This window comes from Neoarius graeffei, chromosome 6, assembly GCF_027579695.1.
Source record: "Neoarius graeffei isolate fNeoGra1 chromosome 6, fNeoGra1.pri, whole genome shotgun sequence".
NCBI lineage: Eukaryota > Metazoa > Chordata > Actinopteri > Siluriformes > Ariidae > Neoarius > Neoarius graeffei.
In genome coordinates this window covers 78310110-78332447 of record NC_083574.1, presented here as the reverse complement: position 1 = coordinate 78332447, position 22338 = coordinate 78310110, and the positions used below count along the sequence as shown (strand labels likewise).

General features: G+C 41.1%; 1 protein-coding gene across 2 annotated transcripts in view; it reads left to right on the top strand.

Moving 5' to 3' along the window:
- zbbx (zinc finger, B-box domain containing) overlaps positions 1-22338 on the top strand; it is a 104221-nt gene that overhangs the window by 59112 nt on the left and 22771 nt on the right. For both annotated transcript variants that reach the window (XM_060922993.1, XM_060922994.1), the window contains exon 7: positions 8102-8197. In XM_060922993.1, coding sequence (XP_060778976.1) covers positions 8102-8197 — 96 coding nt within the window. The remainder of the gene's footprint in view (positions 1-8101; positions 8198-22338) is intronic.

Sequence of the window (22338 nt, the reverse complement as noted above, 5' to 3'; positions counted from 1 at the left end):
CTCTCCATCCAGCATCCAGTCACTAAAAGAGGTCATTGTTGAAGAATGGAAAAAGATTGATGTTGCAAAATGTCACCAACTTGTTCATTCCATGCCTAGAAGACTTGGTGCTGTCATTAAAAATCATGGAGGCCATATGAAGTACTAGATGTACCGTAGTAAGTTTTGTTGTGGGGTGTACTCATTTTTGCATCACCCTAATTTGAGTAAAACTGAGAAAATGTGTAATCTAAGTTATATTATTAACCTTACTTTCACGTTATAAGTTAAGTAGATGTTATATTAAACTTTGTCTTTTCAACATTTTGGAAATTGTTTGTGTTCATTGAGATATTGTTTAAAATGTTACTTTTCAAAGGGGGTGTACTAATTTACGCTGAACACTGTAAGCATGTGATATCCCCTTTATATTAAGCAGGTTCAGAGTTCAAAAGATTTTTCAGATATTTTGAAAAAAAATATCTGAATTAATTTATCACAGTATTTTCATTTGGCATTATATGTTATAATAAGTGAATCTATATTCATCTGACAACGAGTGACAGTTCTTGCAACAGCAACTATAGAAAAACAAATACGCATAAACTCATATATATTTATAATTTTAACGATTACTGTTAGCATTAATTGCATGACAGATGTCAAGTCTTGATATGTGACTCCCCTACAAAAATACATTGTTTACATTTTGACTTGCAATGGAAGGCGATGTCAATGCGCCAAGCATGTCGAGTGGGTGGGTTTGACCCAAAACAGGCCATATACAATCATGGGATAGCGATCGATATTTATTTATAATTTAATATTTAGCCGACCAGCATTTATACATGGACCCATACACAGAAGTATTCAGGGGTGGATCCAGAAAAATGGGAAGGGGGGTCAACCCAGTAAGGCCAGGGGTCCAGGGGGCCGCCAGAGTCCCCTGGAAACTATGCAGTTTTGAAATGTCCAGAGACGCATTTTGAGCTGTCAGAGACATGCTGTAAATGAAATCTCTGAAAGAAAATTACCATATCAAAATGTTTTAAAACTAGGAACTTTCAAAACCATTTTATTAGTCACTGAAAATGATATTGTCAGAGTTGCAGGTATATGCGTAGAACATAATTACAACTGATATTTTGGTCATATTTATGAAAGTTGCATTGTCATATAATGCATTACCACATGACACATGAAGATATTTATCTAATAATTCCATGACCTACTCATTCTAAACCTGCCGAGCTTCACTGGAGAAGCTCTTGACCCCAGAGGGTTAAAATATGATGGAAAAAAAAACAAAAAAACACTTTGTCAGGGTCCAAAACCTATAGTAGTCTATTTTCTTTTAATGTTAGTGGTAAACCTACCCAGCTGATAACAGTGTCGCGTGGTGTCATGCCATAATGCACTCCTACTTGCTGATGAGAGGCAACTTGTCATGCATCGAGAGCGCCTGCGGTCAGCCAATCACGTGCCATGTTATGACATAATGTATTCACCCAGTGTAACTTTTGGAAGAAAATTAGAAGTTGATTAGACCCATATCTTTACCATTTTTCATGGACCATCTGGTTTGATGCTTTTGAAATACAGACAGACAGATGTAAAAATTACTGGTCAATGTCCGCCGGTCTGGCCTTATTTCCACACTGTTATTATGCCGATGCGTGAAGTTCCTGTGCCCTGTTAAAATCCAACAGGACTCGCCCAGCTCGCTTTTCACTGCATTTGTGTCACAAGTGAAAAAACCTATAGGACCTACTAGTAAATATAAATTTATACCATAAACTCTTCAGCTCAATCCCACATAACAATTTATTTTGTTTATTTTTTTAAAAACTTTATTAATTAAATAAAAATGGCGGGCATATCTCGGCATCTGCAATACTAAAACTTTTTTTTTTTGGACAGGGGGGCGTGCTGGGTGTGCACCCCCTTAAATCTGTGCCAGGTATTTCACTCGGTAATCATAGTGATGGCTAAAATTAAACTTACCCGTGGTTCGAATCCTTTTTGAAAACCAGGCATCTAACATGCTTCTCCGCTTCTTAGTCGCCATTTCTAGCCATGTGATAGCACAGCTCAATCACAGTACATGAAACATTGTCAACACCTTGTCAGCCAATCATATTACATCTTAGTTACAGCACATGGCAGCATAATGGCTGCCTCTATTTCCTTCGGATGTGTTAGTATCTGGTCATTATTTAGTTGAATAAAACTTAGTTTCACATCACACACTACTCAGTTTTGTACAGATATATAAACAAAAATATTTTTTGTTACTCTGAAAAATAGGAGGCGGCAAATCCTACTACAGACGGCGATTTGCCACCGCCGACCGGCTACTTTTGAGACCTCTGCCCCTGTAGACTGCTATTTCAAACCCAGTCACCTTCTTCTCTCATAGATTTTATGGAGCTCAGTTGTCCTACTTTGTCTGAAACCCATCACCTCATTCTTTTCACTGGTCCTCTGTGTGTATGTGTGTGTGTGTGAGAGAGAGAGAGAGAGAGACAGGCAGTGCAGTCTTGACTTTGCACATAAAGCCCGATTAAGGTGAGCAACATCATGTTGTATATCTTGATGCTCCAGCATCAGTGTAGATTGAGAGAGAGAAAGTACTGGTGACATTTGTAACTCACTAGTGCTGATTTACTGCCCAACTACACTATATGGCCAAAAGTTTGTGGACATTTGATCATAATACTTTGACAAAGTTGGAATCCACAAAGTTGGAAGCACACAGTTGTATAGGATGTCTTTGTATGCTGTAGCATTACAATTTCACTTTGCTGGAACTATGGGGCCCAAACTTGTTCCAGCATGACAGTGAACCTGTGCACAAAGCAAGATCTATGAAGTCATGGTTTACCATGGTTGGTATGGAAGGACTTGAGTGGCCTGCTCTGGGCTCTGACCTCAACCCCACTGAACACCTTTGGGATGAACCGGAACACTGATTGCATACTAGGCCTCCTTACCCAACAACAGTGCCTAACCTCACTAAAGCTCTCTTGGCTGAATGTGTACAAATCCCTACAGCCATGATCCAAAATCTAGTCAAAAGCCTTCACAGAAGATTGGAGGTTATCAAGCAAAGTGGGACTAAATCTGGAATGAAGTGTTCAAAAAGCACATATGGGTATGATGGTCAGGTGTCTACAAACTATTGGCCCAATAGTGTATATTAGTTGGCTCACTCTTTGCAACTTTTTGCTGTTTAAAAAGCCAAGCTATGTTTGTGTCTAAACTAATATGTGGTGATAGCATCGATTAGGTACTCCTAAGCATATGTCCTTGGTTCATCTTGAAGCTATCATACATACATTGCTCTGCCACACATCTCTAGCCTCCAGGTACCATCCTGGGGTGTAACTTCAGCTAATTGGGGGTCTTTATTGAATGCTTCACTTGAAGACTTATCATATCGATAAGTCTGATGCCATTTCTTTGATATCTGACTTGACATTTAAAATGCATAGGCTTGGCTGAATTCAGCCAAAATCTAAATTCCATCCTTTGCTCCAATAAGCTTAAGAGGAAATTCTAAGTAGTGACATTGTGATGCAGTTGCATTGTTTCTTCACAGCTCCAGGGTCCTTAGTTCTGAGCCTGGGTTACTGGAGTTTTTGTGCATGTTCTCCCCATGTCTGTGTTGGTTACCACTTGGTTTTACAGTTTCCAGTGGGTGGACTGGCTTGCTAATTTGCCCCATTTTTGGATGTGCATGCATAGTGCTTTCCCATGGACTGGCATCTCATCCAGGTTGTATTTGCACCTCACACCCAGCGTTCCTTGGATCCACCACAACCCTGACCAGGATAAAGTGATTAATGAAGATGAATAAATGAATGAATGAATGAATTAAAATTATTACTGATGTTTCATAGACTCTCTCCACATAGGGGATTGGCTGGTAATATGCCATCAAACACCAAACATTATAGAATTGATATCAGAAGACCTCAAGGTCAGTGTTGTACATCTCATCAATATCTAAAGACTGAGATCACACAGTTCATGACACATACCGTAGCATAGTTCCTCTACGCTTTATAACAGTTCCATATTTACTCTCCTTGCCATAGCTTCAGTTGCAGGTGTGGTCTTTTCTGCTGTAACTGATCAAATCACACATTTCTGATCACACAAACATGTTGCTTGCACGAGTCTTTCCACTTCTCTCTTCCTCATTATCTTTCACTGTGACACTTTTTTCCTCCTGAATAGCCGGCTTGACTAAAGGACCAGGGTTCTCAAGAAAATCTAAAGTAGCCGGCTAAAAAAAAGCAGTAGTAGGCGGCTCTGGAGTTTGTGGCAGTGAAGCCACAAATTGTGGCACTGAAGGCATGCTAATGCTAGGGGTGTCATCCCTCACAGAAAATTTTGAAATTTACATGCCTTCTGGGTGGCTTCTGGTGCATTCTCAGCTAATAAATTGCTAACCATTTCCTTGTAAAATACTTGCAAAATATGTATGAAATTTCCCTCTAGATGTATGTGTGCTTGGCTTTCTCAGTTACCTTCTGTAGTATGCTGCCTGGCTCTGTAACGTAACTACATGGTGAGCTTATTTGGCGCATGTATAATGTGCTTGATGTGCTTCTGGTGTGGTATTGTGTATTCTTGTATAATTTTAATTTCAACATAAATATTTGCACACAGTTATTTGTACTTGCACTTTATAAGTATGAAGCCTTAGCTAAGGGACCATACATCTCTATGGGAACTTAGGCACTCTGGGTAGCTTCTGGATATGAAAACAACAATTAGAATCATAAAACACGGGACGAGATGTTAAACAGTCCATTGTGCCATTAGATATGAAAATATTAATTATGATTTGTATGTACAAACCTGCAGAAAACATGGACTTTATATTTATTTGGCCCACTGAATGTTTTAGTTTCTTCTTGGGTGGCATTTTGTGAAAACAGTGAAATTGTCTGCAACAACCACCAACTGCGTCTTTACCATATGCTACGATGTGGTCATGTGGTCCGGCTCAGCCAGTCAGAGCGCGAGAATTGATCAACAGAGAGAGAGAGAGATAGCATATTGCTGCATAAAAAAAACAAAATTGGCTTTCTTCTTTTATAACTATTTTGGCCTTGTCTCAAATCACATTCCTCATCTCATCTTCACTTGTTTCCTATTTGAAAACAAATAATGAGCTCCCTGAAGATACAGACATCTAGTGTTTCCCCCCATTTCAATATTTATTAAGGCCAAACCAGAATGAAAGCAAAAGCTTTCCCTGCATGAAGTATGCATGAAGCCTGAAGTTTTTGCCCCCTGTTAAGGTTACCCACTAAGAAAGACTTGATCAGTCTGTAATTTTAATGGTAGGTGTATTCTAACATGTGGAGACAGAATATCAAAAAGAAAATCCAGAAAATAACTTTTAAATATCTATATTAATTTATTTGTATTTTATTGAGAAAAAGAAGTATTTGATCCCCTAGTAACCATCAAGAGTTCTTGTTAATACAGACAAGTTAGACTCTCCAAATTACCTTGTCACCTAAATTGAAGACACCTGATATAACTAATGACTTGTATAAAAGCCACCTGGCCACAGAATCAATCAGTTTGTCAGACTCCAAACTCTCCAACATGGGAAAGACTAAAGAGCTTTCTGTGGATTTAAGGGAGAAGATTGTAGACCTGCACAAGACCGGTATGGGCTACAAAACCATTAGCAAGAAGCTGGGCGTTAAGGTGACAACTGTTGGTGCAATTGTGCGCAAGTACAAGACTCACAACATGATCATCAATCGACCTAGGTCTTGGGCTCCAAACAAGATCTCACCTCGTGGGGTTTCCAGGATCATGAGAACGGTGAGAAATAGACCTAATACAACATGGGCAGAGTTAGTGGATGATCTTAAAGCAGCTGGGATCACAGTCACCAAGCAAACAGTTGGTAACACTTTACACTGCAATGGTCTAACATCTTGCAGTGCTCGCAAAGTACCCCTGCTTAAGAAAGCACATGTGCAGGCCCGCCTGAACTTTGCCAATGAACATCTGAATGACTTGGAGAGTGACTGGGAGAAGGTGTTATGGTCAGATGAGACTAAAGTTGAGCTCTTTGGCATCAATTCAACCCGTCGTATCTGGAGGGAGAGACATGCTGCTTATGACCCCAAGAACACCATCCCCACTGTCAAGCATGGAGATGGTAACATTATGCTTTGGGGGTGTTTTTCTGCACAGGGCACAGGGCTACTTCACCGTATCAACGGGAGGATGGACGGAGCCATGCACCATAAAATCCTAAGTGAAAACCTCCTTCCCTCTGCCAGGAAGCTTAAAATGGGTCGTGGATGGGTCTTCCAGCAGGATAATGACCCAAAGCATACAGCCAAGGCAACCAAGGAATGGCTGAAGAAGAAACATATCAAGGTCATGGAGTGGCCCAGCCAGTCTCCAGACCTGAATCCTATAGAAAATCTATGGAGAGAGCTGAAGCTCAGAGTTGCCAAGCGACAGCCACGGAATCTTGATGCTTTAGAGGTCATTTGCAAAGAAGAGTGGACCAAAATTCCTCCTAATATGTGCAGAAACCTGGTCATCAACTACAAAAAAACGTCTGACCTCTGTGCTTGCTAATAAGGGGTTTGCCACAAAGTACTAAGTCCTTTTGGCAAGAGGGTTCAAATACTTATTTTCCTCAATAAAATGCAAATAAATTAATACAAATTCTTTAAAGTCGATTTCTTGATTTTCTTTGTGATATTCTGTCTCAGCATGTTAGACTACACCTACCATTAATATTACAGACTGATCGAGTCTTTATTAGTGGCCAAACCAACAAAATCAGCAAGGGATCAAATACCTGTTTTCCCCACTGTATGTATGTTTATAAACAACCCCTCCCCCCCCCACACACGCATGCGCACACGCGCACACACACACACCAGGCTAAGAGTTGAGTTTTTTTGGCAGTGTTTGTTGACACCTTGCTTGCTATCTAATCATAATCATATGACAAGCTTGAGTTTTCCTTTTTGTTTGGGTTGTCGTTGTGGGTGGAGTTTGGTTGCTGATGGAAATAGAGATCTCACAGGACCAAACTTCAAATTTAAAGAAAAATTATCATAAGTTGTCTTAGTAGAACAAAATCTCCCATAAGTGCTCAATTGGGTTGAGATCTGGTGACTGTAAATGTCATGGCACATGATTGATCATATTATCAAAAAATTTGATACTGATGAATAACATGAAAAGAAATAACATATGGTGAGATGTGCTATTATAGGAAAACAATCCACAATATGGTAGGATGATTTACATTTAATTTTGTAGAAATTTTCAAGAGACAAGACAAGAAGCCTTTATTTATCACACATACACTCAGGCACGGTGGTGTAGTGGGTAGCGCTGTCACCTCACAGCAAGAAGGTCCGGGTTCGAGCCCTGTGGCCGGTGAGGGCCTTTCTGTGCGGAGTTTGCATGTTCTCCCCGTGTCCGTGTGGGTTTCCTCCGGGTGCTCCGGTTTCCCCCACAGTCCAAAGACATGCAGGTTAGGTTAACTGGTGACTCTAAATTGATCGTAGGTGTGAGTGTGAATAGTTGTCTGTGTCTGTGTGTCAGCCCTGTGATGACCTGGCGACTTGGCCAGGGTGTACCCCGCCTCTCGCCCGTAGTCAGCTGGGATAGGCTCCAGCTTGCCTGCGACCCTGTAGAACAGGATAAAGCGGCTAGAGATGATGATGAGATGAGATTATACTATTTATACTATTACTATAAACAATTTTTCCCTCACCAGTTTCTGATTTTTTCTCATTTTTGAAGTTAATAAGACAAAAAACTCATCATATATTCTGAGAAACTGGAAACGAAAAAAAAAAGTCTTCGGTCCTGAAGGCTGTCTTGTAGTGGAAAACTTACTGACTGTTACAATATACTGACACCTGAGACTGCAATCATAAATGATGATTGTCTCCTAACTTTTTTTTTAATAGCAACACATTGAAACAAATGTTTAAAAGTTATAAAACAACAAATTAATTTCTGTGGAGCATGTTAAAGAAAAATAAATTGTAAATGTTGCTATTTTAAAAACATTTTTCATATTTGACCATTTGTGTTTGTGTGTTTAAAGGTGTGTGCAGAATGCGCAGAGAATTACTGTGTTGGCTGCTTTGCCAAATTCCACCAAAAGGGGGCTCTAAGGTTCCATCATATCATTCCCATGCAGGTGAGAACCAGCTCTCAGATGCAGAAAAAGAAAATATTCACACACAAATACCACACACACGTGTACACATGTCTTGGCGCAGACACGAGCAGTGATTTTGCTTGTCCTTCTCCATCTTGCCATCAGTGGCCTCTCTCACTGCATCCTTTGATTACACACACCTGTATACAGGACTGGAGAGTAAACACATGCTCACACACACAGTCAGGCCATCAGAGGGGAGCAGATGAGTGCAAATGCAAACACACAAGCGTTTGCTTTAGAGATTGCAGAAGCTGCACAGTATTTGAACCGAAACTTTTATTGACATAAGTCTGCGAGTTATTGTGACTATGTGTGCATTTAGCATGTATTAAGCTTTTAGTGAGGACCAGATGACCCAATGATGATGATATGAATCCAGGGCAATTTGGACATTGTGGAGACTTTAATTTGTCCCCAAGCAGGGTCAGGGTAGGCATTTCCAAAAGTTGTGGTTACATGTGTCTCAGAGGAAGCATGTTTTAGCCTTTACTATCCTTGTTGGAAGCTGTCAGATAACAGGGGAGAGTTAACTGGTAGGTGGGAATAGGTGGATTGCATCCAATGTTACATCCTCCTCATTAGATATGCAAGACATGAAATGGTGGTCAGATAAGCTCACTGTTCCCAAAGCGTTACTATCACTGGGATGCCTTGCTAGTTGTTAAAATGCCCTATGCTTGTGTTGTTTTGGGCTGCTTGAATCAAGCAAATCATGAAACTGATAAAAGTTCCGCATTCCCCATAAAGTGATAAAAAAAGGGTGAAAGAGCAAAGGATTTTACCAAAAGACAACAAGATTGGTTGCTCTTGAACCTTTTGCTGCAGTTTAAGGTAGCTACCGTAAGTCAAAGAATGCTTGAGTTTGCAGTGATCACTTCGTGAAAGGTTTGTAACTTCCTCCGATTTATTTATGGCTTTTCTTACCATTTTCCGTTATTTTGTGATGTTTTGAAGTTCAGGAGATGCTTAAGTCCTCAGATGTGTTTTTGTTTACTGTTTGATCATGGTCGCCATATTGGAAAATGACGCGTATGTTTTCACTTTATTTATCAGGATATCCTAGCAATCTTTACAAGGACGATGATGTAGATTGGGCTCCTAAACTGAACTAGATAGATAAGATTCAGCATCGGCAAATTGCTTACTCGCCACTAACAAGTCACAATATTTTGTTCAACCTTGTCCAATAATTGCTTATTATTAGTTATCTAATAATTTGGTTAAATATTATCATAAATATATAATTTGCCAACTAGCTTGGTAGTTAGCTATGCTTACTCTACAAAATATTAAAGGGTTCAGTAAAGTAAGGTATTAAAGAAGCTGGTGTTATACCAAAAGGTATTTGCTGCAGTACCTACACAATTTAAATAGCTAATGTCACGTATTTGCTGGAATCCACTCAGAACTCCACTTCCTAGTGCACACTGAAGCCTACAGACATGGCCACCACAGAGGATGTTTCCCAGCAACTACTTTTACACTCAGTCACCTGATTACTGATTGCACTCGCCTGGACTCAATCATCAGAATCAGAATCAAAATTACTTTATTAATCCCTGGAGGGAAATTCAAATTTGCAACCAAGCTCCTGAATCAAAGAAGTAAACATGTCTAAGAATAGAAGATAAAATAGTATTTAAAAAAAAAATAAAAATAAAATAAATTTAAATAAGTTCAATAACTTTAGTAAAAGCAAAATGAAGTGATTTTATATACAATGATTCTGATATACATATATGTGACCCCTCACCGAATCCAGGGACACATGTCGGCCGAAACAAATCCGAGATAATCGCAAAAGAAGCATTTTTTTTCGAAATTTGTGATTTTTGTTTTTTTCCATCATGTGCAAGTTGAGATCTTGAAGAATGCAATCAGTATTTCAGATAATAGATTGTTTTGTTGGAAAAGCATACATTTTTTGTTGCAAATTGTCTCGTTTTTGTCAGGACTGTAGCCTGCTGGGGGGTGTGGGTAAATTACCATATGGGCCATTCACATGATGATTTAAGTCATTTGGTTTTTTTTTTCCGCGAATCAGCTGTATGATCCGAGTTGAGCGCATGGCTACTTAACTGCATACAGGCGTGTGATTTCACTATGGAATGAGTTACTAAACAGAGCGCAGAGGAGGTGAGACACCACGAAGCAAACAGACACTCGGTATTTAAACGCGACCTCGTTTTCCAGATTGAATGGAATACTTGAATGATCAGATGATACACGGACCGTTCTAGGATTACATTCCATCAGAGGCATTGGTGTGTGCAAGGCGCCGTTTCTCTTTCTGATGGGGTAAGTTTATTAATCTAAGGCTGTGTGGTTATTTTTGCATGTAACAGAGAGTGTTGTGGTTTGGTTAAGCCTAGGTCACAACCGGACGTACGATTTTTTGGCCGTGTGATTTTTGGCATTTCCCAAATCTCTGCGGTTTTTTTTTTGTTCACAGAGAAAGACACGCGTTGGCCGTAAGTTTGTCTTGCAACCTGAAAAAAACGTAAGCACCCGTAGAGTTTGTTTGACATGACAAAGAACCTCTGCGGCCGGTCTGCGGCTTGAAAATCAGCACATCACACGCACGCTCTCGTGCTTTTCACGCGCGCGCTCTCGTGCGTTTCATGCGCGCTCTCCGTGTGTTTCTTGCGTTTTTTGCATGTAGACCGGCCGTAGGAGCACATACGGCCGGTTGTGACCGAGGCGTTACATGAAACTAGTGTTGTGTTAGTTGTGTCATCATCGTGCTATCTTTCTTTCTTACGGTGTGAGTAATTTTTCAACCACAAAACGTTAAAGTATACTTTAGGACTTATTTTTGTACTTCATAATTGTGTTGGGCATACTTTGCATGGAAGGAAAATTGACGTGGTGATCTTTGTTTACATGAAAATAGTATCGTGCTAGCTCGTAGAGGGTAGGGCTTTCCTTAATGTCATGCAAATGAGCACCATTATGTGCCCGCCCTACACCCAGAGTAGCTGAGATGGAAAACTTTGAGGGCGATTTTCTCCCTTTTCTGTTTTAAGAAGTATACACTTTCAAAAGGCCACACATTCTTCAAATATTGTCAGATCTCCACATGGAAGGCATCATTGGAAAGCTTAGAAACTGTACTTTCTGAATCTGTCAATAACTCAAAATGCCCCCGGGCCGACATGTGTCCCTGGATTCTGTGATCTGCCACATATTGCACCTGAGTTAAGGATACATGGTAAAACAATGTACCACAGTTATACAGTGGCATTGTACAGCTTGACAACAACAGGTAGGAATGATTTCCTGTGTCTCTCAGTTGTGCAGCGTGGAAGAATCAGCTGTTTACTGAATGTGCTCCTGTGGCTGATCAGCTCCTCATGTAGAGGGTGGGAAGGACAGTCTAAGATTGTTTTTATTTTAGACAGTGTCCTCTCCTCCAACACCACTGTCAGAGAGTCCAGTTCCACGCCTACAACATGTCCGGCCTTTCTGATGATCTTATTGGGTCTGTTAGTGTCCTTCACCTTCAAGCCGCTGCCCCAGCAGACGACAGTGTACAGGATGGTGCTAGCCACAACAGACTCATAGAACGTCCTCAGCATCGTTCAACAGATGTTGAAGGACCTCAGCCGTCTCAGAAAATAGAGACGGCTCTGGCCCTTTTTGTATACAATGTCCACATTTTTGGACCAGTCCAGTTTATTATCCAAGTACACCCCCAGGTACTTATATTCCTCCACCACATCCACACTGACCCCTTGGATGTTAACAGGGTTCACCGGAGCCCTGATTCTCTTCAGATCGACCACCAGTTCTTTCGTCTTCATCACATTGAGCTGTAGGTGGTTCTTCCTGCTCCACGTGACAAAGTTGTCCACCAGCATCCTGTACTCACTCTCATCACCACCGGTAATACGTCCAACCACTGCAGAGTCATCAGAAAATTTCTGGTGGTGGCAGGTCTCCGTGCAGTAGTTGAAATCAGTAGTGTAGAGAGTGAAAAGGAAAGGAGAAAGGACAGTCCCTTGTGGAGCCCTGGTGTTGCTGATCACTCTGTCCAACACACAGCACTGCAAGCGCACGTACTGTGGTCTGCCAGTCAAATAATCTACAATCCAGGACACCAGTGGGGCATCCACCTGCATCGCTGTCAACTTCTCAGCCAGCAGAGCCGGCCGGATGGTGTTAAAAGCACTGGAGAAATAAAAAAACATGATCCTCACAGTGCTGGCTGGCTTGTCCAGGTGGCCGTAGACTTTGTTGAGCAGGTAGATGATTGCGTCCTCTACTCCAAGACAGGGCTGTTAGGCGAACTGAAGGGGGTCAAGAAGTGGTTGGACCATAGGCCAGATCTGCTCCAGGATGAGTCTCTCAAGGGTCTTCATAATGTGTGATGTCAATGCCATGGGCCTGTAGTCTTTGAGGTCACTGGGACGCGGCTTCTTCGGTACAGGGATGAGGCATGACATCTTCCACAGCACGGGGACCCTCTGAAGACCCAGGCTCATGTTGAAGACATGCTGAAGTACTCCACTTAGCTGGAGGGCACAGGTCTTCAGGGTCCTGGGGCTAGCACCATCCGGGCCTGCTGATTTTCCTGCATGGAGTCTCTTCAGCTGTCTTCTCACTTGCTCCTTGCTGATGATCGGTGTGGGGGTGATGGGTGGGGGAGGGATGAAGGTGTTTCTTGGGGGGGGGCTCAGCCATGGGGTCTGTTGAGGAGGTGCGAGCGAGGTCATGAAATGGGGATGAGGTTGGGCAAGAAGAGGCAGGGGAGGGGAGATAATGTAAAGTTTGTGGTTGTAGCCATCCCGCAGAAGAGTGGTGGTGGTGGGTTGGGGTCACGCCATCGAATCTGTTAAAGTAGAGATTTAGCTCATTCGCCCTTTTCACATTGCCATCCACTCCTTCACTGTTGGTTGGCTTGTAACCCCCACTCTCTATAAGTACGCTCAGTAACATTCAATGTTGCTGATACCTGATCTTACCGAGCTCTATATTCTTGTGTTGTTTCTCTGTTTTTTCTTTCTTTCAACTTTGCCTGGTTTCCCTGTTTTTTTGCCCTCTTGTACTCAGGACGCCTGAGTGATCACCTGACCTTTACCTGCTCTTGACTACTCCTTTGTATCACGTTTTTGGATCTTGTCTACCTTTTCCAGTAAACTCCAAACTGCATGTGCATCCACCAGCTCTGTGCCTCTCTGACAGCTAAATCAGCATCATAAATAGATGTGTGTACCTGCTTTGCTAGAAAAGTTAGAATAGTAATTAAACATAGTACAATTATGCTTTTTTAAAATATCTTGATAACTTTGAAATTACCTGTGTGTGTGTGTGTGTGTTATATTACAGTATCATTATTAAATTAAAAGTGTGAAGTTACTGATGCAATCAAGGCCCGAAGTAGTTGCACTGTATGTTGGAACAAATGAACACACACATACAGAGAGAGAGAGACCCTTGATGCACATGCACAAAAAAATCTCAGTCTCTGACACACTGCTGGTGATGACAGGGCTTTGTGTGGCTGGTGTGTGTGAGAGAGAAAGGATTAGGCTGTGCTTGTGCTGATTTTGAGGTGGCTGTAATGAGCTGCTCTCCTCCTGCTGCTCTAGTTCAGAGCTGCTGAACCACAGGCCAACACCTGAACACAGACACATTTGCAATGGAGGTAGGTGTCAGCTTCTATTATACAGTACTAGGTGTTCCAGAACAACCCCCCCCCCCCCCCACACACACACATTCATGTACTTTTGTCTTTGTTGGGACACTCATTAACAATGCATTCCCAAGCCCTGTACCCTAACCATCACAACTAAATGCCTAACCTAAATCTAATGAAGCTGAACCCTTAAACTAAGTCTTAACCCTGAAACATCCCTGTGAGGACCAGCTAAAATGTCCTCACTTCCCCCCAAAAATGACCTACCTCTGTTGGTAAAAAATGTATTCCAGTCCTCAATATGTAGCAAGGACACACACACACACGCCAAACTGATCACTTTATGGTCACCTTCAGAGAATACAGCACATTCCAGCCAAAGCCGTAATGTGTGTTTGTGTCCATGTTACATAAATGTTATTTATTCATGTACTATATCTGTGTTAGAAAACGGTGTAAGCTTGTCATAAAGCACCCCTGTGTCTTTTCAAATTAATATTTACATTGAAATCAGTCACAATTTCAAAAGCAACCAGTGCAACAGCAATCACTGGGTGTGTAGAAAAAGTTATGGTAGAAGATAATGGGACAACATGCAATGTGACAGCTTAATTTTAGAAAATAAACAAATGTAACAAGATAAGTTGCTAGCAGGCATTCAATAAACTACATTTGAGGAAGGCTTGGATTGGGGAATAACTGAAATGCATAACAAAATGCATAAAAATGTGGGCTGTATGGTCACACTGCAGGTTGCTTCCTAACAGCTCAAGAGTACAGGGTTTGATCCTCAGCATGTGTTACTGTTTTTGCAGTTTCACATTTTCTCCCTGTGTCTGTATGGGTTTCTTCTAGGTACTTATTTTTTTTTTGTCACCACACAAACCCTTGATACTGGATGGATTAGCTATTTTAAAATTTTCCTATATGTCAGTGTGTCTGCTGGTGTGTACTGTTTGTGTGATGTCCTCATATGGACTGGCATTGCATCCTTGTGTTCCTGGAATATGCTCCGGATCTGCCAGGACCCAGATCACGGTTAAGCAATCACTGAAAACGAGTGGTTAAAAATTCCGCTAGCAGCATTCAGGTTCAAATGAAGCTTTAGGGGAAGCCTCAAGGTTAGAGAAGCAGCTTTGGGACCAAAAGGTCACTGGTTTGATTCCCTGGACAAGCAGGAATGGCTGAAGTGCTCTTGAACAAGACACCTAACCGCTAACTGCTCTCCAGGCTGCCCACTGCTGTGGGTATGTCAGAGTCCTGTTGTATGTCGCTCTGGAAAAGAGCATCTACTCAATGCCTGTAATGTAATGTAAATGAAACACTCTTTGGATAATTGCTGCTTTGACTGTCATGCCATGGCAGCTAATCACAAACATTGGAATGCCATGTCAGTGTGCTCTGCTCAGAACTAATGTTTGAGCCATAATGAAATAACATCAGGATTCATGAGACACAAGACTGAATTATAATGTAAATGGGCCAACACTTTCAGACAAAGCATAAAAGAGTGCAACATGATTATAAAAAATAGCTAGTAAAATAAAAGTGGCATTGGCAGATGCTGTTGAGAGTTTGGCTTGGATGGCTTTGTGAAGAACTTTCAAACATTTAGTTCTACAAGCCTTTCAAAATATAGGCACATTAGAGTTATGGTTAGATTCAGGTGTAGTGTAACATTAATTAGCTGCATTAATAGTTTATGTATGTCAATAAAAAATCCTCACAAGGACAGTAAGATAAAAGGTGGTGTGTGTGTGTACATGCAAAAGAGAAAAAGCTTAGCCAGAATCAAAAGTGAATGCTTGGCAAGCCACGCTGAATCTGGATTAGAGGAATGTGACCACTAAGGCAGGTTTCTGCGCTCTTAATCCTGTTTGAGTTGCCTTCATCGAAAAACAATAAAAAAGGAAGTTGAAAAAAGAATCACAGCACACATGGATTTTCTCTTGAATTTGATCCCTCTGGTGTGAGTCCTGTTTCACTAGAGATGCAGGCCTTTTCTGACATCAATTTTGTTTTCTTTTGTTAGATTGCATGGTGTTTTAGATTTACAGTGGTGCTTGAAAGTTTGTGAACCCTTTAGAATTTTCTATATTTCTGCATAAATATGACCTAAAACATCATCTTTCACACAAATCCTAAAAGTAGGTAAAGAGAACCCAGTTAAACAAATGAGACAAAAATATTATACTTGGTCATTTATTTATTGGGGAAAATGATCCAATATTACTTATCTGTGAGTGGCTAAAGTATGTGAACCTTTGCTTTCAGTATCTGGTGTGACCCCCTTGTGCAGCAATAACTGCAACTAAACATTTCTGGTAACTGTTGATCAGGCCTGCACACTGGCTTGGAGGAATTTTAGCCCATTCCTCTGCACAGAACAGCTTCAATTCTGGGATGTTGGTGGGTTTCCTCACATGAACTGCTTGCTTCAGGTCCTTCCACAACATTTCAATTGGATTAAGGTCAGGACTTTGACTTGGCCATTCCAAAACATTAGCTTTATTCTTCTTTAACCATTCTTTGGTAGAATGACTTGTGTGCTTAGGGTCATTGTCTTGCTGCATGACCCACTTTCTCTTGAGATTCAGTTCGTGGACAGATGTCCTGACATTTTCCTTTAGAATTCGCTGGTATAATTCAGAATTCATTGTTCCATCAATGATGGCAAGCCATCCTGGCCCAGATGCAGCAAAACAGGCCCAAACCATGATACTACCACCACCATGTTTCACAGATGGGATAAGGGTCTTATGCTGGAATGCAGTGTTTTCCTTTCTCCAAACATAACAGGGTTCTCGCCAGCGCTTTATATGGTTGCGGCCCGCTACGCTAAAATTTCAGACCGCAACGGTAATTTCCCCCCGCTACGCTAAATTTTTAATATAGCGTAACGGTTGTTTTCAGTTGTTCATCACCATCGCCAAAAGTTTTTTTTTTCCTGCGCACTTGAGCAGTTTTCAAGGTGTCAAAATCAGCCTACGTTTGTTAGGAAACCCATGCCTGGAAATCAGTTCCGAGAGAGAGAGAGAGAGAGAGAGAGATCCTGGCGATAACTTTCTCTTGAGCTGGACTTCGGTGAATGACAATGGATGACGGACCCCCTCGCAAAAAAAGAGACATTCGCTCTTTCTTCACAGTTAGAAATGTAAGTGCACCACTTCTACAGGTTTTCCATCACGCTTGAAAACTTAACCCAAAGCCCTTTGATGAATGAAAACGTCTACTTTGTAAGCAGGTTTAGCAATATGACAGGGCACACGTATCGGATGATTAGCGCTAATTTACTAGATCCCACTGTGGCTAACATTAACACACTGGTAATCTGCCTGCATGCCATCCATCGTTATATTTCTATAAGGAGACAGGCACAAGAGAGGTTGGAGGAGATGAAGGAAAGGACATAGGAGGCAGAGGAAAGGAGGTAGCAGATAAACGGGCAGAGGATGGAGGTAGGCCTAGTGGGGGAGAGCCCGCTGTTGGAGATAGAGGAGGAGATGGAGGAAGACGAGCAGAGGCTGGAAATTCACAGGTGAGAATGAGGTTAATGATATGATTTTAGTCATGGGATCCAAAGATGTAACAATTTTCCATCAAGGATATACAACATAAAAAATGCAATTTATCCCCTCCAGGAACGTCAAATATGGCCAATTTTGGGCATGATTTTTCAAAATCTCCGCACCATCCCCCCGCTCGGTCGCTACGCTCCCTCGCCATAACCCATTACGCTAAAAAAAAATCCTGGTGAGAACCCTGCATAATGCTTCTCATTTAAACCAAAAAGTTCTATTTTGGTCTCATCCGTCCACAAAGCATTTTTCCAATAGCCTTCTGGCTTGTCAATATGATCTTTAGCAAACTGCAGACGAGCAGCAATGTTCTTTTTGGAGAGCAGTGGTTTTCTCCTTGCAACCCTGCCATGCACACCATTGTTGTTCAGTGTTCTCCTGATGGTGGACTCATGAACATTAACATTAGCTAATGTGAAAGAGGCCTTCAGTTGCTTAGTAGTTACCCTGGGGTCATTTGTGACCTTGCCGACTATTACACTCCTTGCTCTTGGAGTGATCTTTGTTGGTCGACCACTCCTGGGGAGGGTAACAATGGTCTTGAATTTCCTCCATTTGTACACAATCTGTCTGACTGTGGATTGGTGGAGTCCAAACTCTTTATAGATGGTTTTGTAACCTTTTCCAGCCTGATGAGCATCAACAACGCTTTTTCTGAGGTCCTCAGAAATCTCCTTTGTTCGTGCCATGATACACTTCCACAAACATGTGTTGTGAAGATCAGACTTTGATAGATCCCTGTTCTTTTAATAAAACAGGGTGCCCACTCACACCTGATTGTCATCCCATTGATTGAAAACACCTGACTCTAATTTCACCTTCAAATTAACTGCTAATCCTAGAGGTTCACATACTTTTGCCACTCACAAATATGTAATACTGGATCATTTTCCTTAATAAATAAATGAACAAGTATAATATTTTAGTCTCATTTGTTTAACTGGGTTCTCTTTATCTACTTTTAGGACTTGTGTGAAAATCTGATGATGTTTTAGGTCATATTTATGCAGAAATATAGAAAATTCTAAAGGGTTCACTAACTTTCAAGCACCGCTGTAATTAGTTTATTAAAGGAGAACTGAAGGCAGTTTTTTATTATCAAAATTCTATTTATCTTATTTTATTAAATATAGGAATGCATTTTTGATAGCTAGTTTGTCAGTGCTATAGCAAGTTGTGAGTGTTTGAAATATGGTATGTAATACATCAGTCCATATGTCAAAACAATGGCCGTAAAAGAGATTCGTTGAGACCTGTGTGAGATATCGTAGGACGGAAGTAAAATGTACAGCGGAAATCCAAGTGACTAACATTTGCCAACGCTGTCAAAAGACTTGTGCACCCTCTTTCAAATGCTGATGTAATCAAGATGGAAGTTTTGTTTGTTTTGATAGCAATCAGGAAAGTTTGAAAAAGTAGACAGTAATCATCACTTAAACTTGTTTTTGTGCAATATTTCATTTGGAAAACAGTTTTCAAAATGGCAGCACTGACACCTGGCTGACACTTCACGTTTCGAAGTCTCACACAAGTCTCATGAAGATCACGCAGATAAGCGATGCCTGCCGTAGATCAAACAAACTAAATTCAACATAGCTAAAAACTGAATAGGATAATAAGTATAATGTTTAATTGCTATTAGTTGCCAATACAAGTCACAATATAAGGTTACTAAAACCGAAAACACAATTGAATAACACGTTAATTAAAGGGGAACAGAGGGCAATATATAGAGTAAATATAACAATAAAACACACATTGATGAACCTTGTTCAAGACTTACAAAAGTTTTTTGTTCTAAGGTTGGAAAGTTATAGTGTTTTGAAAGTAGCTCGAGCAAACTATTTCCGCAGTTTGAACAGCTCGCCATGATATTAATTTTATCCAATCAGAATGCACGTTCATTTTCTCTGCGTAACACTCATGACGTATGTATGTGCCCAGTTGTGTTGGCTCATTGAGGTTGGGAATAGCACGTGTGAAATACCTGTTTCTGCCTCTTGCAACAATTTCGCAAGTCCACGGGTGGCGCCTATCTCATTGCAGCAAATAAATTCTGCTGGACTCGTGAGCAACTCCACGTTACATTTTCTGCACGAGCACCACGCCGTGTCACCTGCACGCAGACGCTCTGCCCCACGCTCGCCATGCCCATGGTCAGCATCAGTCTCATCCTCGCCGTCATCCGAGCTTTCTTCTCTTATTTCATCACTGGAGTCGAGAGTACCTCTCCTAGGTTCAAACTGGTACCCTTCTAAGCCATAGCCTGCTTGCAGTGTGTCTTGCGGGATCTCTTCGTATGATTCGACAGAGCTGTCGCTTTCACTTGATGCGCCCGACGCCATGATTACACGCTTATCTCCTCTATTTCGGAGAGTTCCGCTAGTGCAGTGGGTAGCGCTGACGTCACAGTCTTTTAAAAACGGCGACTCTTGTGCGGTTTAGCGTATAAAGTATTATATTTACAATTACCAAGATATTTCGTTGTTTTCTAGTACATAAATTTGATAGAATACTTAAGAATACGTTACTTTGTCACATCAGCAACCGTATATATTATATTTTGTACCCCTTTAAGAAATAAAGCAAGTTTAAAAATGATTTCAGTTCCCCTTTAAGATCTGCCTGTGTGCAAAGTGCCATGTGATGTCTGTATAAATGAACCTGTTCTGGAAGGACCCTGACTCTGCAACAGTACTAAGCAAGCAACATGAAAACCAAGGAGCACTAAAAACAGGTCAGAGACAAAGTTGTGAAGAAGTATGGATCAGGGTTGGGTTCTAAAAAATATCCCAAACTTTGAATATCCCAGGGAACACCAATTAAATCCATTATAGCACAATGGAAAGAATATGCCACCACTACAAACTTAACAAGAGAAGGCCACCCACCAAAACTCACAGACCAGGCAAGGAGGGCATTAATCAGAGATGCAACAAAGAAACCAAAGACCGCACTGAAGGAGCTGCAAAGATCCACAGCGGAGATGGGAGTATCTGTCCATAGGACTACTTTAAACTGTACACTCCATAGAGTGGGGCTTTATGAAAGAGTGGCCAGAAAAAAAAGTAATTGCTTCAGAAAACACATTTGGAGTTTGCCCAACAGCATGTGGCAGAGTCCCCAAACACATGGAAGAAGATTCTCTGGTCAAATGAGAGTAAAACTGATCTTTTTGGCCATCATGGGAAATGCCATGTGTGGTGCAAACCCAACACCCTGAGAACACCATTCCTACAGTGAAGCATGGTGGTGGCAGCAGCCTGCTGTTAGGATATTTTTCATCTGCAGGGACAGGAAAGCTGGTCAGGACTGAAGGAAAGATGGATGGCACTAAATACAGGGCAATTCTGGAGGAAAACCTGTTTGAGTCAGCCAGAGGTTTGAGACTGGGACAAAGGTTCATGTTCCAGCAGGACAATGACCCTAAACATACTGCTAAAGCTACACTGGAGCGGTTTAAAGGGAAATATTTAAATGTCCTGGAATGGCCTAGTCAAAGCCCAGACCTCAATTCAGTTGAGAATCTGTGGCATAACTTGAAGATTGCTGTACACCAACACAATTCATCTAACTTGAAGGAGTTGGAGCAGTTTTGCCTTGTGGAATGGGCAAAAATTCCAGTGGCTAGATGTGCTTATCTAATAGAGAGATACCCAAAGAGACTTGCAGCTGTAATTGCAGCAAAAGGTGACTCTACAATGTATTGACTTTGGGGGTTGAGTACCTATGCACACTCCAGATTTCTGTTTTTGTATCTTAATTATTGTTTCTATCACAATAAAACAACAATTTGCACTTTTAAAGTTGTAGGCATGTTGTGTAAATCAAATGGTGCTAAGCCCCCCAAAATCAATTTTAATTCCAGCTTGTAATGCAATAAAGCAGGACAAACACAAAGGGAGATGAATACTTGCAAGACACTGTATATTTGGGCTCTGAGCCGCAGAGTGATTTATATACAAGCTTCAAGATTTTCAAATAAATTCTCTGACTCACAGGTAGCCAGTGTCAAGATTTTAGAACTGGAGTAATGTGTTCATATTTCCTAGTTTTTGTCAAGACTCTAGTGATGGCATTCTGAATAAGCTGAAGTTGCCGAACAGCTTGTTTTGAAAGGCCTGCGGAGAGACCATTGCAGTAATCTAATCTACTGGAAATAAAGGCGTGGGTGAGCTTTTCAAGGTCTTACTTTGACATTATTCCTCTGACTCTAGCAATGTTTTTTCAGTGGTAGTAAGCAGATGAAGCTACTGATTTGATGTGGCTGTGGAAATTTAAATTTGAGTTGCAATGGAAATTTCTAATAAACACTTCAGAACGCTTAACAGTTGTCTTTTCAGTCATTTATTATAGTAGATCATATAAAAGAGATATAAAATAGGAAAGGAAAGAGAAGAATAGAAGAAGACATCACTTCTGATGATGCCGAGAGTACGCGTACTCTGAGTTGTGTTTTAGGAATGTTATCTATTATACTCTGAAAGCATTCGCTCACTGCTTGTGTCTTCACGTGATTGGCTCAAGATTTTCTATGAAGCTTTGTTAAAGCGTGCACCTGGCGTGCTCTGGTATGTGCAGGCGGATGCGAGTTAGGGAGAGCTCAAGCTCCCTGCTTATTACCACCAAGGTCACAGAAAAGCGATTACAACATGTGGAAAAACATCTCTTCTTAGTAACTAAGCCACTTTAGTTCAGCATACAGAAACACAGAGAATAATAATGTTCATCCATTAAAATTCCCTCACAGAGTCCAGCATAATGCCAAGCTTTCTGACTTGACTTAGTTACATGCAAGAACTAAGAGAGTTATAAGTGTCTTGTCAAAGCAGACTGCCTTGGTGAGCTGAAAGAGCTTACTCTGCAAAACATTATATCTTTGATCATATAAAAAATATGGC